Below are 23,064 nucleotides of genomic sequence, written 5' to 3' on the forward strand. Positions count from 1 at the left end.
GAAGCCAGTTCTTTCTTGATTTTCAACTGAAATAGCTCAACATCAGCTGGACTAGTAGATCTAATTACGTGCTATAACATAGGCTACTTGGTGTACAGTTCCTCTTTTTTTTCTTTCTTTTTTTTTTTTTTTTTGTTGTTGGCCAAAAACTCCCCAGTCCCCTCAAGAATGTTTTTCATTAGAGTTAGCAAATAAAGAAATTTTAGTTCTTTATTTTATGACCACTGGCATCAGTGGTTACAATTTAAATAACTACCGTATCTTAGCAACTCTAATCTTAACAAAATAAATACAGCAAGGAGCAAACAGGCTCCATGCCACACTAGTGTCTCATCAACATCCAAATAAGGGAAAGGGGGAAATAAACGGAGGATGACTCTCATCGTGCTGGTACTCTGGGCTTGGCAGCTTTCCCTATGGCCAAAAACATTACATTTCTTTCCATTTTCACAGCAGGGGCACCTGCAATGATATATTTTAGGAAAAAATTTACTTAGACTTACAGGGGCAAGCATGAAAGAGGTAGAGAAAAGGACGGTTTATCAAAAAAGAAAGATGAGAGGGAAAAAATGGAAATTCAAATTTCATTTCTTCTCCCTTTTCTTCTGGGACGTGGCTGTCACCACAATGATAGTATCTGGTAGTTGTCTCCTACAACACATCTAAAACAGTGCTCATACTTGGACAGCATGATAAGTTCCTTCCCTTAGACGCTAAAGCCTGAGGTAGCAACAACTCATGATGAAATTAAGAAGGAAGGCATTCAATAAGTCTTGAGCAGATGAATGAATGAATGAATCCAGTTCTGTCCTTCCAAGCTGGTTAGGAAATAGCAAAGACACGAAGCTCTTGAAACTACTTCCTACTCCTGGATAGATCACTCAAAGTGTGCCTGGTATAAAATTAAATTCTTGTTGACTTGGTCCAAACACACACATGAATCTGAAGTCAACCTGATGCTACGCTTTTTAAAGGGAAGAACAGGAACTCTGTGCTTTGATGAGCTTGAAGAGAGAACTCCACACTATGATTTCCTAGCTTTGTGAACTTACAGCAGTACGTTTAATATTTCAGAGATCCAATTTCCTTTTCAGCCAAACGGAATAAAACTCCATAGGAAAAAAAGATGGCTATAAAGTTGTCTACTTTAACAATGTATGCAAAGTTACCTAGTCCATTTCCTTATAAGCTGGTTTATCATCAAAAAAGCTAATTCACTTTCCTTCTCTTGATTTCCTTTCATCCAAGTCATACAGGCCACCATCAACAAACTTATCACATATGGCAGCCACTCAGTACAATCCTGTTTTATGTTAACCAGGTTTATCACCACTCTCCAGAATGTTCAGCTGTTGAATTCTTTGGTTCATTAACTTTTGGAATTTGTTATATCCTGTCCATCTCTAATTACAAATTGACACTTTGTTTAAGCTGTCATTACCTCTTGCCTGGATTATTGATTATAAGAGTCCAAACATTGCTCTTCTAACCTAATCTTGTCCCTTCCAATCTGCTGCCAGCATTCTCCTTTTAAATTTGACCCTGTATTTTCCTACTTTAAATTCTCCTTTTTATGATGTTTAAGGTCTCCAAGTTCTGAGTTATCCATATTTCTCAAGTCTTGTTTCCTGGAACTCTTTCTACCCTGAACCTGACCCTCTAGTCAAGTGACTTTGCTTCTGATGCAGCTTCATGAATCAACACTCGTAATTGTTGTGCCTGCTACATAAAATATGATTTGTTTTTTGTTTTTTTGTTGTGTGTGTGTGTGTGTGTGTGTTTTCTTTCTTTTTTACTTTGTTTGGCCAGTTGATAAATTCTTTCTGAAGCAAACTCAACATTACCTCCCCAGTGAAGACACTCCTGCAATTGCATTATAAGGTTGATGACATTCTACTTGAGACTATGTCTTCATAATATCCTATGTCTTTATGGCACTTTCCTACAATGCATTGCAGTCATTTACTTCCTTGTGTGTCTCTCCCACTAGACCATGAGTCAAAAAGTCCTGAGGTCTTCGTGCACCTGGCTGACTCAGTTGGTAGAGCATGTGACTCTTGGTCTTGGAGTTGTGAGTTTGAGCTCAACATTAGGTATAGAGATTACTTAAAAAAAATAGAAATTAAAAATTAAGAAAACAAACAAAAAACAACAAAGGGTTCTGAAGTCAGAGATATGGCTTCGTGCTTCCATTGCCTCCTAAATTAGGAGATACTTGATAACTGTTAGTCTCTCTCTTCTATCAGCCTCCTCCCTACTTTTTAAGTAATAAAAAGATAGATTAAATTGGCTTGTTTGGACTTTTATTTTGATCATATTTACTGAAAACTCTACTTTATTAATATAATGTCTAGTCTAAAAAAAAAAAAGGAGCTTCCTTCCAACACATACACACACAGACACACACACACACACACAAATAGTTACACTTTAAAAAAACACAAGTTTGATGTTATTTTTGTGCTTGATGAGTACTTCTGTTTTCTGCCTTCTTAATAACCAAAATCATATGTGTTTGTAACCTTGAGTCTTCTTTAAGGCTCTATCTCACTCTGCTTCTTGTTACACTCACTCCACACCTCTCTCACTTTATATTTGCTTGGGAAATGTCCATAGCATTATGCAATAAAAACAAAATCAATAATAATGAGGAGGAGGATGAAAAGACTTACTGTTTGCTATTAAAGCATCATAAAATTCCAAGTTTCAAAAGAGATGTAATTTTATATATCACAACTTTAATACAATGGAGCTACAACTTGGGTCTGTGCTTCAAACATTAGCACAGTACCTAAGATCAAAATTCCATATATTTAGAGTCCTTTAAGAAAATTCTTAGTTCCTTTATATTGTAGATGATATACATTACGTAATAAAGAATATATATGAAGTGCTCAAGAGTATAGATCAATTTCTCAGGTTTCATGTTTCTATAATATACCTTTCCTGGTGGGGTTCTAAAAATACTTAACTAATTCTCTCCATCTCCAGGAGAATGACCCTTAACCATTCAGACTTAATCTAAGAAACAGTTGTAAGAAATACTGCCAGAGAAATACTGCCTCTACCTTACCACTAAAATTGTATGACATTTCACCCCATGTATGCCGAAGAATATCTCAAAGTAGAAATTCTAATGTAGAGAGAAGATCATCATTCTGTGTGGAAAAGGAGGAAAAGTAGAAAAGGTTGGAAGAAAGGAGAGAAAATAAATTCAATGGTCAGAGAATAAATTACTAAAGCAATACAGATAGAGTTCCTACCATCTGCCTGGCACCATTTCCTGGTTCTCAGGAAAATAAATTTTAAAAAATTCTTTATCTTTCATGGGCAGTCAGGGAGACAGGTATTCACCAATTGTTATGATATCACTTGAGCCTCATATTGTTCAAGAATATTCTGCCCAGGACCCATACTCACAAATTTTTTAGCAGAGTCATGCTGAGTCTAATATGAATTACTATTCTGTAAGGAGAAAAGAGTTTTATAAAATTTTAAGTCGGTAAGTTTAAGAATAACGAAAAGATAAGCTACTTTTTATTTTTCTCTAAAACCTTTCTTTCCCCAGTTATAAACTACTTTCTAAACAGTACACAAAGCCTTGCTTTTATAGTTAGGATTGCCAGATTAAATAGAGAATGCCTCATTGAATTTAAATTTCAGATAAATAATGCTTAATTTTTTAATATTAAGTATGTTCTACATACTGCATGGGACATACTTCTCCTAAAACTTATGCATTGTTTATCTGAAATTCAAATTTAAACGAACATCCTGTATTTTTATTTGCTAAATCTGGCAACCCTATTTTTGGGGGTGCATGTCCAATCTTCAGACTCTTCACTCTAAGTTTACTGTGTGTGGTTTTAATGAATACAATGGATCCCACAGTGGCTGAGATACAAAGCAGGCTACTCGACCTTGTGTTTACAACAGCGCCGTTGTTCAAGTATGCAGACGCAAACAGCTATGTTCCCAGCTTACTTTCCTAAACGGCTTCTGGTTTATCACACAGGTAACAAAGTGTGACCTTTATCCTTTTCTTCCTCCAGAAGAAAACGGAAATTTTCTAAAGGGGGAAAAATTTCAAAAATTAAAAATGACTATGAACTATTCTAGAATCCTAAGGCTGTCAATACTTTATGCTTTTAAATAGTTGCCATGGTTCACCCCAGAAGCATCTGCATATTTCTGTGGGTTTTTTCATGGTGTGTAGTGAACTTTGATATCTTTGGGGAATAAAAGAACTCTCTGTCTATCTACACATATATATTTAACAATGCAAGTTATTGTTATATAAATGTAGGCTGTTGTCAATTTCAGTTCCCTGCCATATCAAAAGAACAAAGCAGGCAGGAAGAGCAAGAGGATGATCTAATATGCCTACGCTAATAACAAAGCCAGTGTCCTAAATTGGCAATGGCAGCCCTCTTCTGCGGAGATTGTTTTTAACACCAGCAGTAGACATTTAAAAAAATTGGATGGTGACAGGAAGAGTACATTTTAAATTGTCAACCTTCATGATGTCCTTTTGAAGAATAGCAATTACATAACTCAGGGAGCTTTATTTTGCATTTGAAAAATATATATATATATAAAGCAGTTTGCAGGGTTATGCAAGACTCCATATTCAGAATTCTTTGTAGAAATCAAAGTTACTTACTCTTTACTGTAATCATTTGTCCTTTTATTACCCAATTGTTAGTTAAGGTTGAAATCAATACTGAGCATTAGTACAGAATGAAAACTGTTTTCTATTTCAGTTATTAACAAATCCACTTAAAGAGGCTGTCAACCGTATGGTATTTCTTAATCATAGTCGAGGTCCAGTTTGTAATTTCCTAAGGGTCACTCACCTTTCTTCTTCTCTATGGCATTAAAAGAGTTTGCTAATAATATTGTAATATTTTGCTAAAGTTTTAAGTTGCTTTCTCTCAAGCAGTGAGAGGAAAATGTTATGCAAAAGTAATTTTATATCACCAAAATGTCATTTGGTCTTTTTTTTTTCCTAATTCTCTTCTTCTTTTGAAATAATTTTAGGAAAAAAAATTCTTATAAAAATACAGACCTAATGCCAAAAGAAATGCATTGCAAGTACCCTAAATAGTTAATGTATTTTCTAAATGAATGATTTAAAATAGCTATTAAAGGAGAGGAAATGAGCTTAGGTTTCTAGTAATGACTTCTCCTCTTCAAAATGAAATCTGTAAATCCCTGATTGCAATTCCAAATCCCCAAAGGACCAGCAGTTCTGGGACCAGGGCTCACTGGCTTTATGTCTAATAGCACCAGATAAGTAGCATGATTTTTATATATGTAATTTGGGAGAATATTTGGAATTTATAGACCTGGAGACAATTTATGAATGAATTTCCTTTTTAAAGTACATTATTCTAAAAATCAACTTTTCCACCCAAATGGTAAGCAGAGCACATAGGAATGTGAGCGGCATGGATATATACGTACAGAGACATATGTATATGTATTTATATATGCATGCACACACATGCACAAAATATAAGTAGCATCTTATTCATAAGAGCATAATGATTCAGGCTGTGATTGTTAATAAAAATGCATTTCTAACCATCAACTTTGAGTCTATTATTCTAAGTTAATTGCATTTGCCCTGAAGAGACTTACAGCTGGCTGCCAGCCTGTTTGTGTCAGTTTCATTTTATTCATCAGTCAATCCTGTCTTTTTACATCCCATATATTGATCAAATAGATTTTTTAGCATACCTCCCCAGCTTTCTCAACATTCAAAAAAATAAAGAATTATCTCAATATTATTATCAGATGAGTCTGATCACTTCATTCGTTTGCATGTTATCTTAATTGCTATTTGAGTAGCACACAGATGCCCTTTCGGCAGGCCCATAAGACTGCCCTTAAATTTAACAGATGTAATGATTAAGGAGGCACTGAGAAAAAGTTAAACGAAAGTTAAATGTTTAAGTCTACACTGCAGTGGTCAGTGGCATCCCCGCTTTTCAGGAGGAAGAGGGGGTACTCATCACAGTAAAAGTTAATTCTCTACCAGAGTGCATCACAGAGTAGAAAGCATCTTGTTAAAATTCGTCCTCCAAAGAGGTGTATTATTAGGTGGTGAAGTGGATTAAAGAAATAAATGGGCACCATGTTCCCATTTGAGCCAAAGAAAACCAGGGGGGGAAACGGAAGAGCAGGGAGGTTAGGGTAGAAAAGTAGCTAAGGTGGAAAATCTGAGAAGAATTAGAATCTTCCTTATGTGAGTCAAGTTGCACAGAGGAGAGATAAAAGGCATCACAGGGTGAGGAGATAATTAGCAGATCAGAAGCAAAGCAGTTAAAAGGTGACCCTTACCTCCTCTGTTACTCAGTCTAAGAAACTATAGACAATTATTACAGTATTTTCTCCAGGGATGTGTGATACAGTTCCTCCACATATCCTCCAAGATACAAAGCTCTCTCAGCATTGTCATTGCATTGCTTGAATTCAGTGCTTTTTATGGAAATTCCTTTACATCACGCCAGCCTTGTCTTTCAACCTTGCTTTAGATCAGTGATTCTCAAACGGGGTGGTTTCACACTTCCCCTACCCAGGGGACATTAGAAATACCTGGAGACACTGGGGAAAGGTGCTCCCGGCCTCTGGTAGGTAGAGGCCAGGGATGCTGCTTGCTACACAGCCCACAAGCGCCCAGAGCAGCCCCCCACAACAAAGAATTATCCAGCATCAAGTCACAATAGCGCTGAAGTTAAGAAAGCCTGCTTTAGATGGATGACTGAAATGCACTTAAAGCTAAAAAACAAAACTACATCACAGTTCAGCAGTAGTGCAGTGAGTAGGATTTAGCAACTCTGAGAGGCAGAGCTCAGTACAGCCGCCACACAAAAGAATTTCACACTTGCCTATTAAATAATACAATTCATTACCTAGACCCCAGGAACAGTTGAGCAAAATACAACCCCAATTTTGAGGAGAACAAAGAAAAATGAAAATCATTGCTTGATAGGAGACATTTCAAAGAACTCCAAGACAAACCAACTGAAAAATCCCCAATAAAAAGACTCAGCAAGAAAATTGTGTCACAGACCCTAATCCTCAACAGACCTTAACAAGATGCTCATGAGCCAAAGACTCACGTCTGCAGAAGACAAAAGACATCTGAAACAATGTCGTCTAGAGAAGGATTATCATTAAGACGCAGGAGAAGGATAAAACAGATTCTTCAACCTTACAATGAGAACTCCTAAAAATAATAACCACACATGTGCTAAAAACCATGTCACGATAACTGTTCTATCCTTCAGCTCCTGGGCAAATTAATATTTAGGTTAGGCCTGGGGCAATATTTTTAAAACCTTTATTTTTGACGGATGTTTTTTACCCCACCTGACCAGACACCCCTGCTACCAATCCACTCCCTGGCACAGATGGCCAAGACATTTGCTTTTTCAAATACTCCATATTTCCACAGCCACCCACCAGACAAAAATTAGATTACCAATGCTTGTGTAAACTTTCCAAGCTCTGACACAATAAGATTCCAGGAAATGTACATGCACAGCTAAAAGCAGCATTATACATAATGCACTGTAATTCCAACAGACAAGTTGCTATCTTCGATAGATATACACATTTTCCATGCCAAACACATGAACGTCAATACATTTTTCTCAAGTTAAAATGGAAACCATTTAACAGATATAATGGGCACAATGAATTTCATTTTGCATTACTAATGCAGCAGCAGTGAAGGAGGGAAGCTCTGGCAAGGATTGCAATGAGACCAAGAAAAACAGGAAACAACTTCGAAGCTGTCATTGCTGTCCAAGTTATTGCCCCAAAGCATGGTCATGGAACCCAAGGGATGCTGAAATTTCACATCCTCAAAACTCGAATTCCACATAAACAAATTTTCTGTTTATGGGGAAAAAAGTAAAACGTGGACATTTCTGCAAAAAGAGCAAGAGAGTGTCCCCAGGTATTTTTCCTATGGTTCCTGAAGACACGTTACTCTCTCTTCAGGAGTATAAAGGAGAAACATATCCCCCAACACCCTTTTTCATCACTGTTAGAAAAATAGCAGAAACCGGAACATGCATCATTGGCTCTTACCCTTATTTCAAGTTTTACTGGCATCTTACTTTGTTCAGTCGTTGCACACTGAAGGCATTTTTTTTTTTCTATCTACTAGATTTAGGTAAGAAAACTCTAAAGGCCTAAACAAATGTTATCATGCAGTTTAGAATGAAGGTTTTGAGCACCGGGTTATTGGAATCAGAAAAACCTCAGCTCTAAGCCCATCACTGCTGCTTACAAACTGAGTGAGCTGGGGCAAATGACTTAGGCAAAATTTCAGTTTCTCCATCTATAAAATGGGTATGTGTTCCCCATGTTGATAATTTTTAGGAAGGATTAAATGAGATCATGTGGGTAAAGTATTTCGTATCTTAATGTCCAGCAGCAGCAGGGACATGATTAAATATTCTGGCCCTTCCAGGTTCAAATCCCAGCCTCCACAGCTTCTGGGAACTTTGGTATGTTAGTTAGCTGCACTGAATCTCAAATGCCTCATCTCTGAAATGAGGATGGTAATAATAATAACTACTTAGAGGATTGTTATGGGGACCGGAATAATAAATATAAAGGGCTTTGTGATCTCTAATACATTTTAGTCATATTTACAAAGGGGATATAAACAACTTTCATATTAGGCTCTGCAATAGTGGTGGAAAGTATCTCAAAATGTAAATGTACATACAGAGAAAGACTTGGAAAGACACCGATTGGATGAAGAGCATGGGCCTTTCTTCATTATATTCATCATGAGTTCCAGCAGGGATTTACCTTTCTTGGATTTTATTTTTGCCCTTAAAACACAAAAACACCTCTCCCCACAGTCAAGTTTTAAAAGTGGAATATGGGGCTCCTGGGTGGCTCAGTGGGTTAAGCCACTGCCTTCGGCTCAGGTCATGATCTCAGGGTCCTGGGATCGAGTCCCACATCAGGCTCTCTGCTCAGCAGGGAGCCTGCTTCTCTCTCTCTCTCTCTCTGCCTGCCTCTCTGTCTACCCCTCTACTTGTGATCTCTCTCTGTCAAATAAATAAATAAAAATCTTTAAAAAAAAATAAAAGTGGAATATGACAGTACTCAGGAAGACCAGACCAAGCAGTATTTCCAAAATATCCCCACTCCCAGCAACTACTGACTTTTTCCTCTAGCGCGCCCTGTTGTGGTACATCATCTAATTACAGCAGTCAATACCAGGACAGTCCCATGGCTAAAACCGTTATGACAGTGAATTGGTTTCAAAATGTAAAAAATGGTGGACACACAAAAAAAATGAAGAACGTCTTTGGCTGTGAAAGGTCAAGATGAGTTAGTAAGCTATTAACTTGGCTCATTTTTCAAACTTTTATGAGAAATATTTAGTGTTTCCAAACTGCTTATCAAGATCCTAATTCTGTCATCTTCCAGGCCTCTATGACTGAAAATTCAGAATACTACTTAATATCTTAATTGTTAAATTGCCCTGGAGGATGAAAATAACTCAAACTTTCAACTTGTTTCCATCTTCCCATGCACAATAAACTTGACAAAGTGAGGGGCTTCTGAGGTGTACCATGTTTAGCCAGATGAAAGATAAACCAGATTGGTATGACAGTCAGCAATAGAGAGACAAACAAATTAAGTACTTATAATTAAAGCTTGAGGAATGAAAGAATTCACACTTTCTTAGAGCTATTATTTCAGACAGTCTGGTGTCAGAATTAAAAGCCAACCAGTGCATCTGTTTATATTGCCAAGGATTTTCACAGTAAGAAGGGCTAGGAAACACATATTTTTTAATTAGGGTCCAAATTCCAAAGAACACCAAAAAAAATAGTATGTCAAAAATATATGTTCTTGTGATTTGTATTGTTCAATGTCTAAACAAAGACAAAAAAATTATGTTTCTTCCTTCTCCTTCACAAACACAAGTGAAAGAATTAAAAAAAAAAAAAGTAATTCTGTTGCTTTGGCCACAGACTCCTTTTTCTGTTATCCTGCTTGCTTCTGGCTTAGCTACTGCTTTTCTTTCCCAGGATGAAATAATATAGGAAAAGCCGATTAAGGAAGACTTCATTCACACAGAAGGTTCACCAGGATGGCTAAGTTACCAAGCCTTAAAAGATGAATTATAATGGCCACCTAAAATGACCATTTTACACTTTAAAATACATCTTTTATTTTAAAAATTTGAGTTAGTTCTTGGCTTATACTGAGCTTTCAATTAAAAGAAAGTCCTCTTTAAAATCTATGCTGATGTATAGCACACTGTAGTACTCAAGTCTATCATTAACCTATTTTTACCTCTCACCTGCAAAATTGGAAGTACTTCAAATATCACTCTTTTGGTCAACTGGGGTGGGGGGGAATCAAAATAAAAATTAATATTCTGTACACAAAAGTGAGTAGACTTCATTTCCTAATCTATTTATTCAACAAATATTTATTGATCATCTACTACTTGCCATACCCTGGGCTTACTGTTGGGAAATATTGAATTGAACAAGACATTACTGCATCTAGCAAATCATTGGCTGGTCCAATCTCTTATAGGAGAAGTACAGCATTCTAGGGAAGCATTTGCCAGTAGAAAGGTCCTGACATAGACCTGACAGATGATTGGCCATTATCTTCTCTTTGATGGAAGAGGAAACTAAGATTTGGAAAGCTTGAGCCATGTAATCACAGTGCTCTGTAGTGGGAAAAATCACAGGACTTGAATTCACTTCTCCAAATTCAAATTTTGTACTCTCCCTATAGCAATATACTTCACCCCCCAAAATGACTGCTATTTCCACAAAACAATAATACCAAGCCATGAATGTCGAGACAGTTGACTAAAAGTTGGAAATGTGCTTTAAGAACAGAGAACAGAGTCAATAACCATCCTAGTTTCATGGCATTCCAGATGGCAAAGAAGGACAGTTTAGAAGTCCGACCCAACTGGATTCTCATCTTAAAAATCGATTAAACTTAACCAGTTAGGGAACATCGGGCAAGACCAGAACTCTGAAAATCATTTGGATTTTTTAAAGCAATTTTTAAACAATTTTTCAAGTCAGGATAACAATGTTTACATGAAAGGGGTAAATTTCATCAAATAGTGGAATTGAGTAGGTAGTCAATATATGTAAGTTCCTGTCTACTCTTCTCACTGTTGAAAATTGAATAAAATGGATAAAAGACCAGGTCAGCAGAAACCACACTTCAGTTTCTTGATTTCTAACCAGTCATTTTAGCATAAGATCCAGCCTCCAATTTTAAGCCATTTTTGTAGATCATTTTTGGCATACCTTCACAAAATTAAACATTTCCATTCTGTGAACATTTTGGGAGTTAGAAAGCAGAGACTAAACAATTAAATTTAGAGAATTTCATCACCATACATCCTCTAAAAAGAGATGGGAAGAAAATAGAGTCAGAAGAAATATTTAAAATTAATTAAACCTTCTATATCATTTTCTGAGTCTTTCTCCATTATAGATATAAAATTCATCTAGCTTAGGTAAAGGGAATTTGGAGACTCACTTACTTATCTAGGATGTCCAGGAGTAGACCAGCTTCAGGAGTAAGTAAATCAAGAGATCCAAATGATGGATTAAGTGTCCTGCCTATACCTTCTTTTCTCAGCTGTTTGGCCCTGATTTAGGCTTTACTCTGACTTATCCATGGCGGGAAAGCGGGCTTCTGTCAGTCAGAAGCCTACATTATCTTCCCACCTCAGAAAAGAGGAGAGAACCCTCTACTCCCAGCATGCTCATCTCAAGTCACAAGGGACATCCTCATTGGTACAACCTGACACTCCTAACCATCCCACAACAAACTGCGGTGGCTAGCCAAAGTGGGTTCCCATGTCACTGTGCACAGAGTAGGGGTGGGCAAGGCCATTCCACTCAAGCTACAGGCTGTAGGTCCTCCACCACAAAGCGGGGTTCTCTTTGCTGAAAAAAAGGGGGAAGGGATTTTGGAAACGCAAAAACAAAGCAAAACAACAACAACAAAAATAATGGATATCCATGTGAATAATCCTTTTTAATTTCTTTTCCTGTAGGTTTATCCAGCTCAATTCAAAATCCTCTTGGAGATCCTGGTAGGTTCATCCCTATTTCTTATAACAACTTCCTATACTGACTGGTGGGTACTGTTGATCCATGATACGGGAAGAATCCCACCTTTGTCCACGTCCACAATACCACTGATATAGCCCTGGCATGCAAATCATCAAATACCTGCATTAGTCAAGGCACCTGAGATATACTTTTACCTTGAAGGTGCTTATAGCCTATCTATGCATACATAAATGCATATCATGTCAGATCAGAAAAGTTAAAAATCATGTATTTGTTTATGCAATACAAGCATTCAGAATCTACCACACATAGGATGCTGTGTTTAGTCTTGTGGGAATATAAAACTCTCAGTCCCTGTCCTCAAAATTGGGGACTCTCTTAAAGATATCATTTTAAGACTGAGTTAGCAGAGAGGACTCCAAGTGTAAGTTGACATGTGAACTGGGTTTTGCAGCCCAAGTAGAAGTTTCACTGGAAGGAATAGCAAAAAATGTCATGCACAAAGAGACCAACAGAGAAAAGTGTGAAATGTGTCTTCTCATTCAGTTAAAAGATTATGCATCCAAGAGGGATGGGAAATAAATAGCAAGGTAGCTTTTAAGGATTCATCAATAAAATCTGTGTAAATATGTTATGGTGCTTCTGGAGAAGGCAATACTATGCAGTAGATCTCAAGGAAGAGGCAGATCTAAATGGGCATTCCTCCAAGACATATTAATAAGGGGAAAAGTCCAGCTTCACATTAATAAATAAGTAACGTGCACTCACATAAAGTAAAAATCAAACATGCATGTGTTCATTAATGTAGGTAAAACATCTATAAAAGAGTTATCCTTAACTGATAATAGAAATCATCTCTGTAGAGAATAGTAAGAATGAAGCAGACGTCAGTGGTGGAGTGGGGATTTTGCTTTTAATTTTACACTTCTGTGTTACTTTTTTTTTTTTTACAATAAAAATGTATCTACATGTTGCTTGCATAATCAACAGATAATTGTTCACAAAAAATAAAGTCTTCTGTTAAAATAAGGGTCAAATCACTAGCAGGCTAAAGAATCTGGTCTTTTAAAAATTAACAATATTATTGCTTTTGGTTTCAATGGAACAGGTAGCTAATAACTAAAGGTACAAACTAGGATGAACAGTATTTTGCAGAGGGCATTATCTTAGAGCCTATAAACAAATAAGCAAGTAGAATTCTTTGGAGGTTATTACAAATATATAATACATATATTTTCTATGTGTATATATAAATTAAATATACAGGTTAGGTCTATATTTTCATATAGGAGGCCATTGTATGCACATGTATAATAAACAAATACATATAACTGTAAATATATAATGAATATACATGAATGAAAAATAAGAGAAGGAAAGAAGACTTGTTCTCTTTTAAACATAGGTATTTAAGGTATCAAAGAGATGTCTTGAGTTTTTTATTTTGGGAGTTATCTTAAAGATAACTTAAAGTTTTTTATTGTGGGAGTTATCTTAAAGATAGGAAATCTGGATCTGAGGTCACAATGAGCTGAATCTGATTTCAGTTTAGACTTGGTGGTGATCTACATGGAGATGGATGGAAAATATGAATGAGGTCCAAAGGTCCTCAGGGATTAAATGAGGTCAGGAAGGGAAAGTGTGAGGGAAACTGAAGCCAAGCCTTTGGGAAGGATCATCCATTATGAGAAGGGAAACAATGCATTTGCTCACTCATTCACAACTAATAGTTTTCAAGGACCCCAAGCTCAGCACTGCTGGTTTTGAGGACAGAAAGAATAGGAGGGGGGAAAATGGCAGGGAGACTGCCCTTAAGGACCTTATAGCTTCTGGAATGCAAATACTAACATTAAAGGTCTTTGCAAGGGCTTAATGCATCACACCAACCTTTAGAACAACACTATTATCACCTCCTTTCTATGGATGAAGAAAGGGCACTTTGTCTTAAGTTTTAACAGTTCTGAAATATCAGGGACCTGTTTTGAACCCTAAGTTTGTCCTGCACCACAACCCATAAACAAGTAGAACACTGCTTCCAAAAAAGTGGCCAGTCAAGCATCATACGAGAAACATCAGAATAAGAGAAGAACCGGAATTCTGTTAAAGACAACAGGGACAGAGTCATGGGCCTGACTAACCATGTATTGAGGAAGAGAAAAACTGATTAAAGATCACTGATTTGGTGATGAGAAAGTCTCGTATTCACTTTATTCATTCAACAAAGATTTATAAAGCATATAGTATCCCGTATCACATGAGCTTTGACAGATGAGTTTCATCTAAATGGGGATGGAAGTCAATTGTGAGGGATTAAGGAATGAGTGAATAATGAAGCAATAGTGTTGGGTCCGTGATCAAAGGAGCGAGACTGATACAAAGCGAAGGTCAAGCAAAGCTCTATTTCGCGCCAAGCATCAAGAATCAAACCGACCAGCCGGGGCCACCCCTTACAAAGAGGTGACATCTCTCTGTCTTACAGACTAGCTTTTAAGGGCAAAGGCCATGTGGTTGGGCCTGGCCACGCACAGGTGACCAATGAGATTGTAACACAGAGAAAGCTGCACAGTCATGCTAGGTCACACATAAGTGAACAAGTGAATCAATTGAATTACAATTTACCCTATAGCAGATATTTGAACTAGCCTATCACCTTGGTCAGAATTGGCGCCCAAAAGGCACCCAAAGGGCAGGGTTCATATTCCTTGGTAGCTAGGAGAGAGTATGCACCCCCACTGATCGGATGTCTCCACCTGGCCTGACCCACCCTTGTATTTGGGCTTTGTTACCTGGGACTGGTTTCTGGGACTTCTTTTTAAGTAAGTCCCCTGGGGTGAAGGGGAACAGGGACAGTTTAAGTTTTACTGTATAAACAACAAAATCACTGTTTAACCAGATGGAATCGCTCTGGCTAAATAGGCCCTTACATTAGGTGTTAAGGAGTTCTTTGAGGAAATGGATGGAAAAATTAATGCAAGAAGGACTTGGGGTTTTGTTACATGTAAGCATACATGCAAGGGAGGAAGGAAGCAGTAGAGTGATACTCGAAATATAGGGGAAGGGGACAATGGTAGACAAAGATAGGTCTTGTGTATGGTGAAGACATAGAGATGCAATTCCCTGGTACATGCGTTCACCATTAGAAGGAAGAGGGTCTCTTCTCCTCTGATAGGATATAGAAAATGTAAAGGAAGAGACAAATACTACAATTATATACAATCATAACAAACTGTACCAGTAAGATTTTATATGTACACTCTTGTGGGGGTGGTTGGTTTTAATTTTTATTTTTTATTTAAAGATAAGTGACATACAATACTGTATCAGTTTTAGGTGCACAACACAGTGATTCTGTGTTTATACATATTACAAAAGGGTCACCAAGTAAGTCTAGTTACCATCTGCCAGCATACAAAACTGTTACAATATTTTTTTTACTATATTCCCTATGCTGTACATCTCATTTCCACATCTTGTTTTATCACTGGAAGATCTTACTTCTTAACCCCTTTCATCTATTTTGTCCATCCTGATCCCCCCCCCTCCTCTCTTGCATCAGTTTGCTCTCTGGACATCCGAGCACTGTTCCTGTTTTGTAAATTCCTCATTTAAGTAAAATCATATGGCGCTTGTCTTTCTCTGCCTGACTTATTTCATATAGCATAATGTCCGCTGGGTCCATCCATGTTGTCGCCAAGGGCAAGATTTCATCTTTTTATGACCAAGTAATGTTCCAGTGTGTATGCATATCTGCACATAGGTATACACATGACATCTTATTTATCCATTCATCTACTTATGGATATTTAGGTTGCTTCCACATCTCAGCTATTGTCAATAATGCTGTGATGAACATAGGGGTGCATATATCTTTTCAAATTAGTGTTTTCATTTTCTTTGGATAAATACGTACAAAAGAAGTTCTAGATTGTATAGTAGTTCTACTTTTAATTTTTTGAGGAACTTCAATACTGCTTTCCTTTGTGACTGTACCAATTTATATTCTTTTTTTTTTTAAGATTTTATTATTTATTTGACAGACAAAGAGGCACAGAGGCAGGCAGAGAGAGAGGGGGAAGCAGGCTCCCCAGTGAGCAGAGAGCCTGATACAGGGTTCAATCCCAGGACCCTGAGATCACAAACTGAGCTGAAGGAAGAGGCTTAACCCACTGAGCCACCCAGGTGCCCCCCAATTTATATTCTTAATAGCAGTGCATGAGGGTTCCCTTTCCTCCACATCCTTGCCAACATTTGTTCTTTTGTGTCTTTTTGATAATAGCCATTCTGAGAGATATGAAGTGGTATCTCGTTGCAGTTTTGATTTGCATTTCCCTGATGGTTAGTGATGTTGAGCATCTTTTCATGGGCTTGTTGGCCATCTGTAAGTCTTCTTTGGAAAAAAGTCTATTCAGGTCCTCCGTCCATTTTTAATTGGATTGTTTGTTCTTTCAATATTGAGTTACAGGAGTTCTTTATATATTTTGAATGTTAACCCTTCATTGGATATATCATTTGCAAATGTCCTCTTCCATTCAGTAGGTCACTTTTCATTTAGTTGATGGCTTTCTTTACTGTGCAAAAGCTTTTTAGTTTGACATAGACCCACTGCTTTACTTTTGCTTTTCTTGCCCTTGCATTGGGAGACAGATCCAAAAAATGTCACCCCAGATTGATGTCAAAGAGTTTACTGCCTATTTTTCTTCTAGAAAACTTCCAGGCTTCAGGACTTACATTTGAATATTTAATCAATTTTTAGTGCATTTTTTACATACAGTAAAAAAGCAGTTCAGTTTCCTTTGTTTGCATATAGCTGTCCAGTTTTTCCAGTACCATGTACTGAGGAAATTATCTTTTCCCCATTATGTATCTTTGTCTCCTTTGTTGTAAATTAATTGATTAGATAAATGTGGGTTTATTTCTGGGATCTCTTCTGCTCCATTGATCGAAGTGTCCATTTTCATGCCCATACCATACTGTTCTGATTATAATTGCTTTGTAGTATAGCGTGAAATGAAGGAGAATAAATACCTCCAGCTTTGCTGTTTCTCAAGATTACTTTGGCCATTTGGGGGTCTTCTGTGACTCCATACAAAGTTTAGGATTACTGGTTCTAGTTCTGTGAAGCAGAGATTGATATCTTGACAAGGACTGCACTGAATGTGTAGACCACTTTGGATCATATGGACATTTTACAATATTAATTCTTCCAATCCATGAACATGAAATATATTTCCATTTATTTGTGTCATCCTTAATTTCTTTCATCAATGTCTTATAATTTTCATAGTATAGTTCTTTTACCTTCTCATTTAAATTTATTCCTAGGTATTTAATTCTTTTTGATGCAATTATAAATGGGAGCATTTTAATTTCTGATAGTTTGTTATTAGTGATAGTAACACAATAGATTTCTGTATAATGATTTTATATTCTGTAACATTACTGAATTTATTAGTTCTAATAGTTTTTTGTGGAGTCTTTCAGGTTTTGATGACTTACAGGTATTATGACAGCTTTACTTATTCTTTTCCAATTTGGACGCCTTTCATTTGTTTTTCTTGTCTAGTTGCTATGGTTAGGACTTCCAATACTATGCTGAATAGAAGTGGTGAGAGTGAGCCTCTTTGTCCTGTTCCTAAACTTAGGAAAAGCTTTCAGCTTTTCACCAGTATGTGTAATGCTAGCTGTGGGTTTGTCTTATATGGCCTTTATTATGTTGACGTACATTCTTCCTATAACCACTTTGCTGAGAACTTTTATCATAAATGTATGTTGAATTCTGTCAAATGATTTTTTTGCATCTATTAAGATGTTCATATGATTTTTACCCTTTTTTTTTTGTTAATGTGGTATATCAGGTTGGTTGACTTACAGATACTCAACCATTCTTGCATCCCTGAAAAAAATCCCACCTGATCATGGTGTATAATCTTTTTAATAAATTGTTCAATGTGGTATGCTAATATTTCATTGAGGATTTTTGCATCTATGCTCACCAGGAATACAGGTCTATAGTTTTCTTTTTTAATAGTACCTTGTCTGATTTTGGTACCAGGGTTATTTTGACCTTTTTAGAATAAGTTTGGAAGTGTTCTTTCCACTTCAATTTTTTGGAATAGTTTGAGGAGAATAAATATTTACTCCCCTTCTTGAAATATTCGGTAGAATTCACCTGTGAAAACTTCTGGTTCTGAATTTTTGTTTTTTGGGAGGTTTTTTAACTGTTATTATTACTGATGCAATTGGAGTTGTCCAGTGGTCATATGATTGTAGTAGTCTCTTATCAGTCTTTGTATTTCTGTTGTATCGGAAATCTGTTCAGTTGTAACTTCTTCTTTTTCATTTCCAATTTTATTTACTTGAGTCCTCTTTATTTCTCCATGAGTATGGCTAAAGGTTTATCATTTTTTTATCTTTTCAAAGAATCAGACATAGCTTCATTGATATTTTCTTTCTTTTTTTTTTTAGTTTCTATTTCATTTATTTCTGCTCTGATCTTTATTATTTTCCTCCTTCTACTAACTTTGGTATTTCTTCCTTCTCTAGTTCCTTTAGGTATAAGCTGAGATTGAGATTTTTCTTGTTTCTTGAAGTGGGCTTTTATTGCTAGAAATTTCCCTCTAAGAACTGCTTTTGCTACATCCCATGGATTTTGGAATATTGTGTTGTCACTTTCATTCATCTCAAGGTATTTTTTTTTAATTTCCTCTTTGACTTCTTTGTTGATCCACTGTTTGGTCTTACATATGATCTATCCTGAAGAATTTTTCATATACACTTAAAAAATGTGCATTTCAATGACTTCAGATGAAACAAAAATTATATATCTATTAAGTCCATCTGATCTAATACGTCACTTAAGGCTAATATTTCCTTTTACTTTTCTGTCTCACCCACCCTTTCATGTAAGTGGGGTATTAAAGTCCTTTACTAATATTTTGTTATTTTGTACTTCTCCTTGTGTCTGTTGATATTTGCTTTATATATTTGAGCGCTCCTATGTTGGGTGTATAAGTATTTATTAATGTTATATCCTTTTGTTGGATTGATCCCTTTAAGGGTATTCATTATGTGATGACCTCTTTTTTGTCTTTTGTTACAGTCTTTATTTTAAAGTCTATTTTATCTGATATAAGTATTGTTACCCAGCTTTCTTTTCACTTCCATTTGCATGGAATATTTTCTCATCCCTTCACTTTCAGTCTGTGTGTGTCTTTCCATCTGAAGTGAGTTTCTAGTCGGCTGCATACAGATGGGTCTTGTTTTTTGTTTTTTTATCAATTCAGTCACTCTAGGTCTTTGACTAGAGCATTTAGTCTACTTACATTTAAAGTAAATACTGATAGATACGTATTTATTGCCATTTTTCTCAATTGTTTTCTGGTTGTCTAGTTCATTTCTGTTTCTTTGCTCTTCTCTTATTCTTTTTCCTTTCAATTTGATAACTTTCCTTAGTGTTGTGTTTGGATTCCTTTCTCTTTATTTTTTATGTATCTATTATAGGTGGGTTTTGGTGTGTGTGGTTACCATGAGATTTATATATAACAACCTATGTATATAACAGTCTATTTTAACTTAGTGTTCACTTAAGTTTGAATGCATTCTAAAAGCACTACATTTTTACTGCCTCCTCCCACATTTTATGTTTTTGATGTTATATGTTAAATCTTTTTATTTTGTGTATCCCTTAACTAATTACTCTAGATATAATTGATTTAGACCATTTTTGTCTTTGAACTGCTATACTAGCTGTAACATGGTTGATCCATTATGTTTACTCTGTTGTCTTTACCAGTGTGATTTTTTTTTCCATCATGACTGTTCTTGATAATAATCAGTGCTCTTTCTTTTCACTTAAAGAAGTGCCTTTAATATTTCTTAGAGAGCTAGTTTAGTGGTGAAGAACACCTTTAGTTCTTGCTTGTCTAGGAAACTCTTGATCTACCCTAAATTTCAAATTTACCAGATATGGTATTCTTGGTTGGAAATTTTTTCCTTTCAGCACTTTGAATATATATGCCACTCCCTCATGGTCTGCAAAGTTCCACTGCAGAATCAGCTGGAAGTCTTATGGGGGTTCCCTCAAATGTAACTAATCGCTTTTCTCGTGCCACTTTTAAGATTCTCTCTTTAATTTTTGACATTTTAATTATGACATATCTTTTTATGGAACTCTTTGGGTTCATCTTATTTGGAACTTTCTGTTCTTTCTGGACCTGGATGTCTGTTTCCTTCCTCAAGTTAGAGAAAATTTCAGGTATTATTCCTTCAAATAATTGTTCTACCCCTGTATCTTTCTCTTCTCTTTCTGGGACCATTATAATGCAAACATTAGTATGCTTAATGTTGTCCCACAAGTCCCTTAAACCATTCTCAAATTTATAAAAAATCTTTTTTCCTATTTTCTGTTCAGTTTAGATGATTTCCACTACAGTTCCTCCCAGGTCATTGATCCATTCTTCTGAATTATCTAGTTTGGTGTTTATTACCTCTAGTGTATTTTTTTCATTTCTTTGTTATTATATTTCACAGCTCTGCTTGGAAGCATTTCCTGTTGGAAGCATTTTCTATTTTTTTGTTGAAGGTCTCACTGTGTTTATCTATTCTTCTCCCAATTCAGGAAGCGTTTTTAGGAGCAATATTTTGAACTCTTCATTGGGTAGATTCTTTATCTTCATTTTGTTTAACTCTTTTTCTGAGGTTTTGTCTTGTTTTTCCATCTGGGACATATTCCTCTGTTCTCTCATTTTGCCTAACTCTGTGTTTGTTTCCATGTATTAGGTAGTTTAGCTAGCTCTCCTAGTCTTAAAGGAGTGATCTTATATAGGAGATGTCCTCTGGAGCCCAGAAGCACCATCCCTGTGCCATTAGAGCCAGGTGTGGCATGTGCCCTTCTGTTGTGGCAAGTCTATGACTATTGCAGGGACATTGGTGGGCATTGTTGGCCCCTGGCCTGGCTATCTGCAAGGCCTGGCCACAACTGCTAGGGGCACAGTGGTGGGCAACATTATCATTCTTTTAGCTATGAGGCCAGTTAAAGTATAATTTGTACAGGGCTCTCAGAGGGGCATGGCCCCTTGCATTCACAGTTTAAAAAGAGGATTCCAAAATGGCACCCTTTAGTGCCAGGATCAGCACAGCAGAACAAGATAACAAAAATGGTTCCCTCCAATATTTCAGTCCCTGAGGAGAGGCCCAGGTACTGCCTGCCTCTTCAGTATGTGCTCCAAGATTAGCAAGTGGTTCTCCTTCATCTATGGTCTATGAACTTTTCTTTTTCTTTTTTTTTAAATTAAAGATTTTATTTATTTATTTGACAGAGAGAGAGATCACAAGTAGGCAGAGAGGCAGGCAGAGAGAGAGGAGGAAGCAGGCTCCCTGTGAGCAGAGAGCCTGATGCAGGCCTCGGTCCCAGGACCCTGGGACCATGACCTGAGCTGAAGGCAGAGACTTTAACCCACTGAGACACCCAGGTGCCCCGTCTATGCACTTTTCAATCTGATGTTTTGTACTGGTTTCCAGGGTGAGTGAGTCTTCACAGACACTTTGAAAGCAGTTTTCCTTTACCTATAGTCTGTAGTTTTCCTGGATGTATTTCCTGTTGGTTTTCAAAGCCATGTATTTTGGGATTCATCTCTCTTGTGTAGGATCTAACAGTTAGAGAGCCTGATGTAGAGCTCAAATCTCTTGCTCCTCTGGAAATCCTTGAGATCCCTCCCACCCACAGAAATCTTTTCTTTTCTTTTCTTGAGACCATGTCTCTGCCTCTTCTACCCATCTCAGTGCTGCCCCTTGTTGTGCAGGCTGTTTGTCCTGCTCCTACATCCTCTTCAGAGGGAATTATTCCACGCGAGGCTATAGATTTGCTGTGTCCACAGGAAGATCTGAGTTCAAGATCTCCCTGCACTGCCATCTTAAATTCTCTCTAAATGTCCACTTTTGGATTGTGGTTTTCAACCCTGACTTTACATTAGAATCATCTTGGCAGCTGTCACAAATTTCGATCTCCACAGTGCCCTCCAGACCAATTAAATCAGAAAAATCTTGAGGTTTCTTTGGGCTGAGGATGTCCAAGGCAGGTTTTAAAGAGAAGCTGGCAGGATTTAACTAGGTGAGAAGAAGGCAGGCATTACATATGACAGTGACTTGAGGAAAATTTTCACAGGAACCAGTGAAGAAATTAATTCACTTAAAACAAAGAAAGCAAGGAAGACATATGGAAGACAGTAGAAATGGTAGTATGTGGGCAGATCACATATAATCACTATAAATTTCTAAATTGCTACAAGGTAGATATAGGTGCATCCCATTACTTACGATGATAAGCTATATTAAGAACAGAGATCTTTTTGGTACTAGTCACTCTTGTATTCCCAAACCACTCTCAACATCCCTGGCATATAATAGGTGTTCAATAACCATTACTTGAATAAATACATTTAATAAGTAAACAAATGTATAACTCAGACGTCATCCCAGGAATCTCTTCAAAGTCTAGAATCCTTGTCTAGAATCCTTGAGAAAAGGAGAATTGCCTCCTACCCAACCCCAAATTGCTCATTGCAAAACTTTTCCACACCTCACTCGCCTATCTGGGTCCTCAGGTAGCTTCACTGGATATGATTTCAATCTCTTTGTTCTTAATGTCATCAACAATAGATTATATCTAATAGATTTGTACTACAGTTGGAGAAAAGTGAAAAAATCGTAGGGATGAGGGCTTTGTGATCAAAGTACTAGCTAGCAAGCAATTTTAAAATGATCTTAGATAGCCATGTTGTTAACTATGTCACTTGACCATTCTCATTGGCCGTTATGCCATTCTGAGATCTTGCCTCTTGCCATATTACTACACTCCTATTTCTCTCAAACTTTACCAGTACCAACCAAACCACAAATTTCAGCTTCTTCTTACACAGGGCAATTTAACTAGGACCATCTCCTATACCAGGGCTTGGGG

The 23,064-nt window shown here is 36.8% G+C and overlaps 1 protein-coding gene across 2 annotated transcripts in view; it reads left to right on the forward strand.

Moving 5' to 3' along the window:
- The window catches only part of MDFIC2 (MyoD family inhibitor domain containing 2), a gene marked incomplete at both ends in the record, with an annotated part of 102,878 nt that overhangs the window by 45,666 nt on the left and 34,148 nt on the right, over nt 1-23,064 (forward strand). The window contains one exon of one of the 2 annotated variants that reach the window (XM_080811266.1): nt 12,089-12,127. The exons of the other annotated variant lie outside the window; for it this stretch is intronic. Within the exon in view, the coding sequence (XP_080667392.1) occupies nt 12,089-12,127 (39 nt within the window). The remainder of the gene's footprint in view (nt 1-12,088; nt 12,128-23,064) is intronic. 2 annotated transcript variants of the gene reach the window in all.

The sequence above is a fragment of the Martes martes genome (assembly GCF_963455335.1).
Source record: "Martes martes genome assembly, chromosome: 1".
Lineage (NCBI taxonomy): Eukaryota > Metazoa > Chordata > Mammalia > Carnivora > Mustelidae > Martes > Martes martes.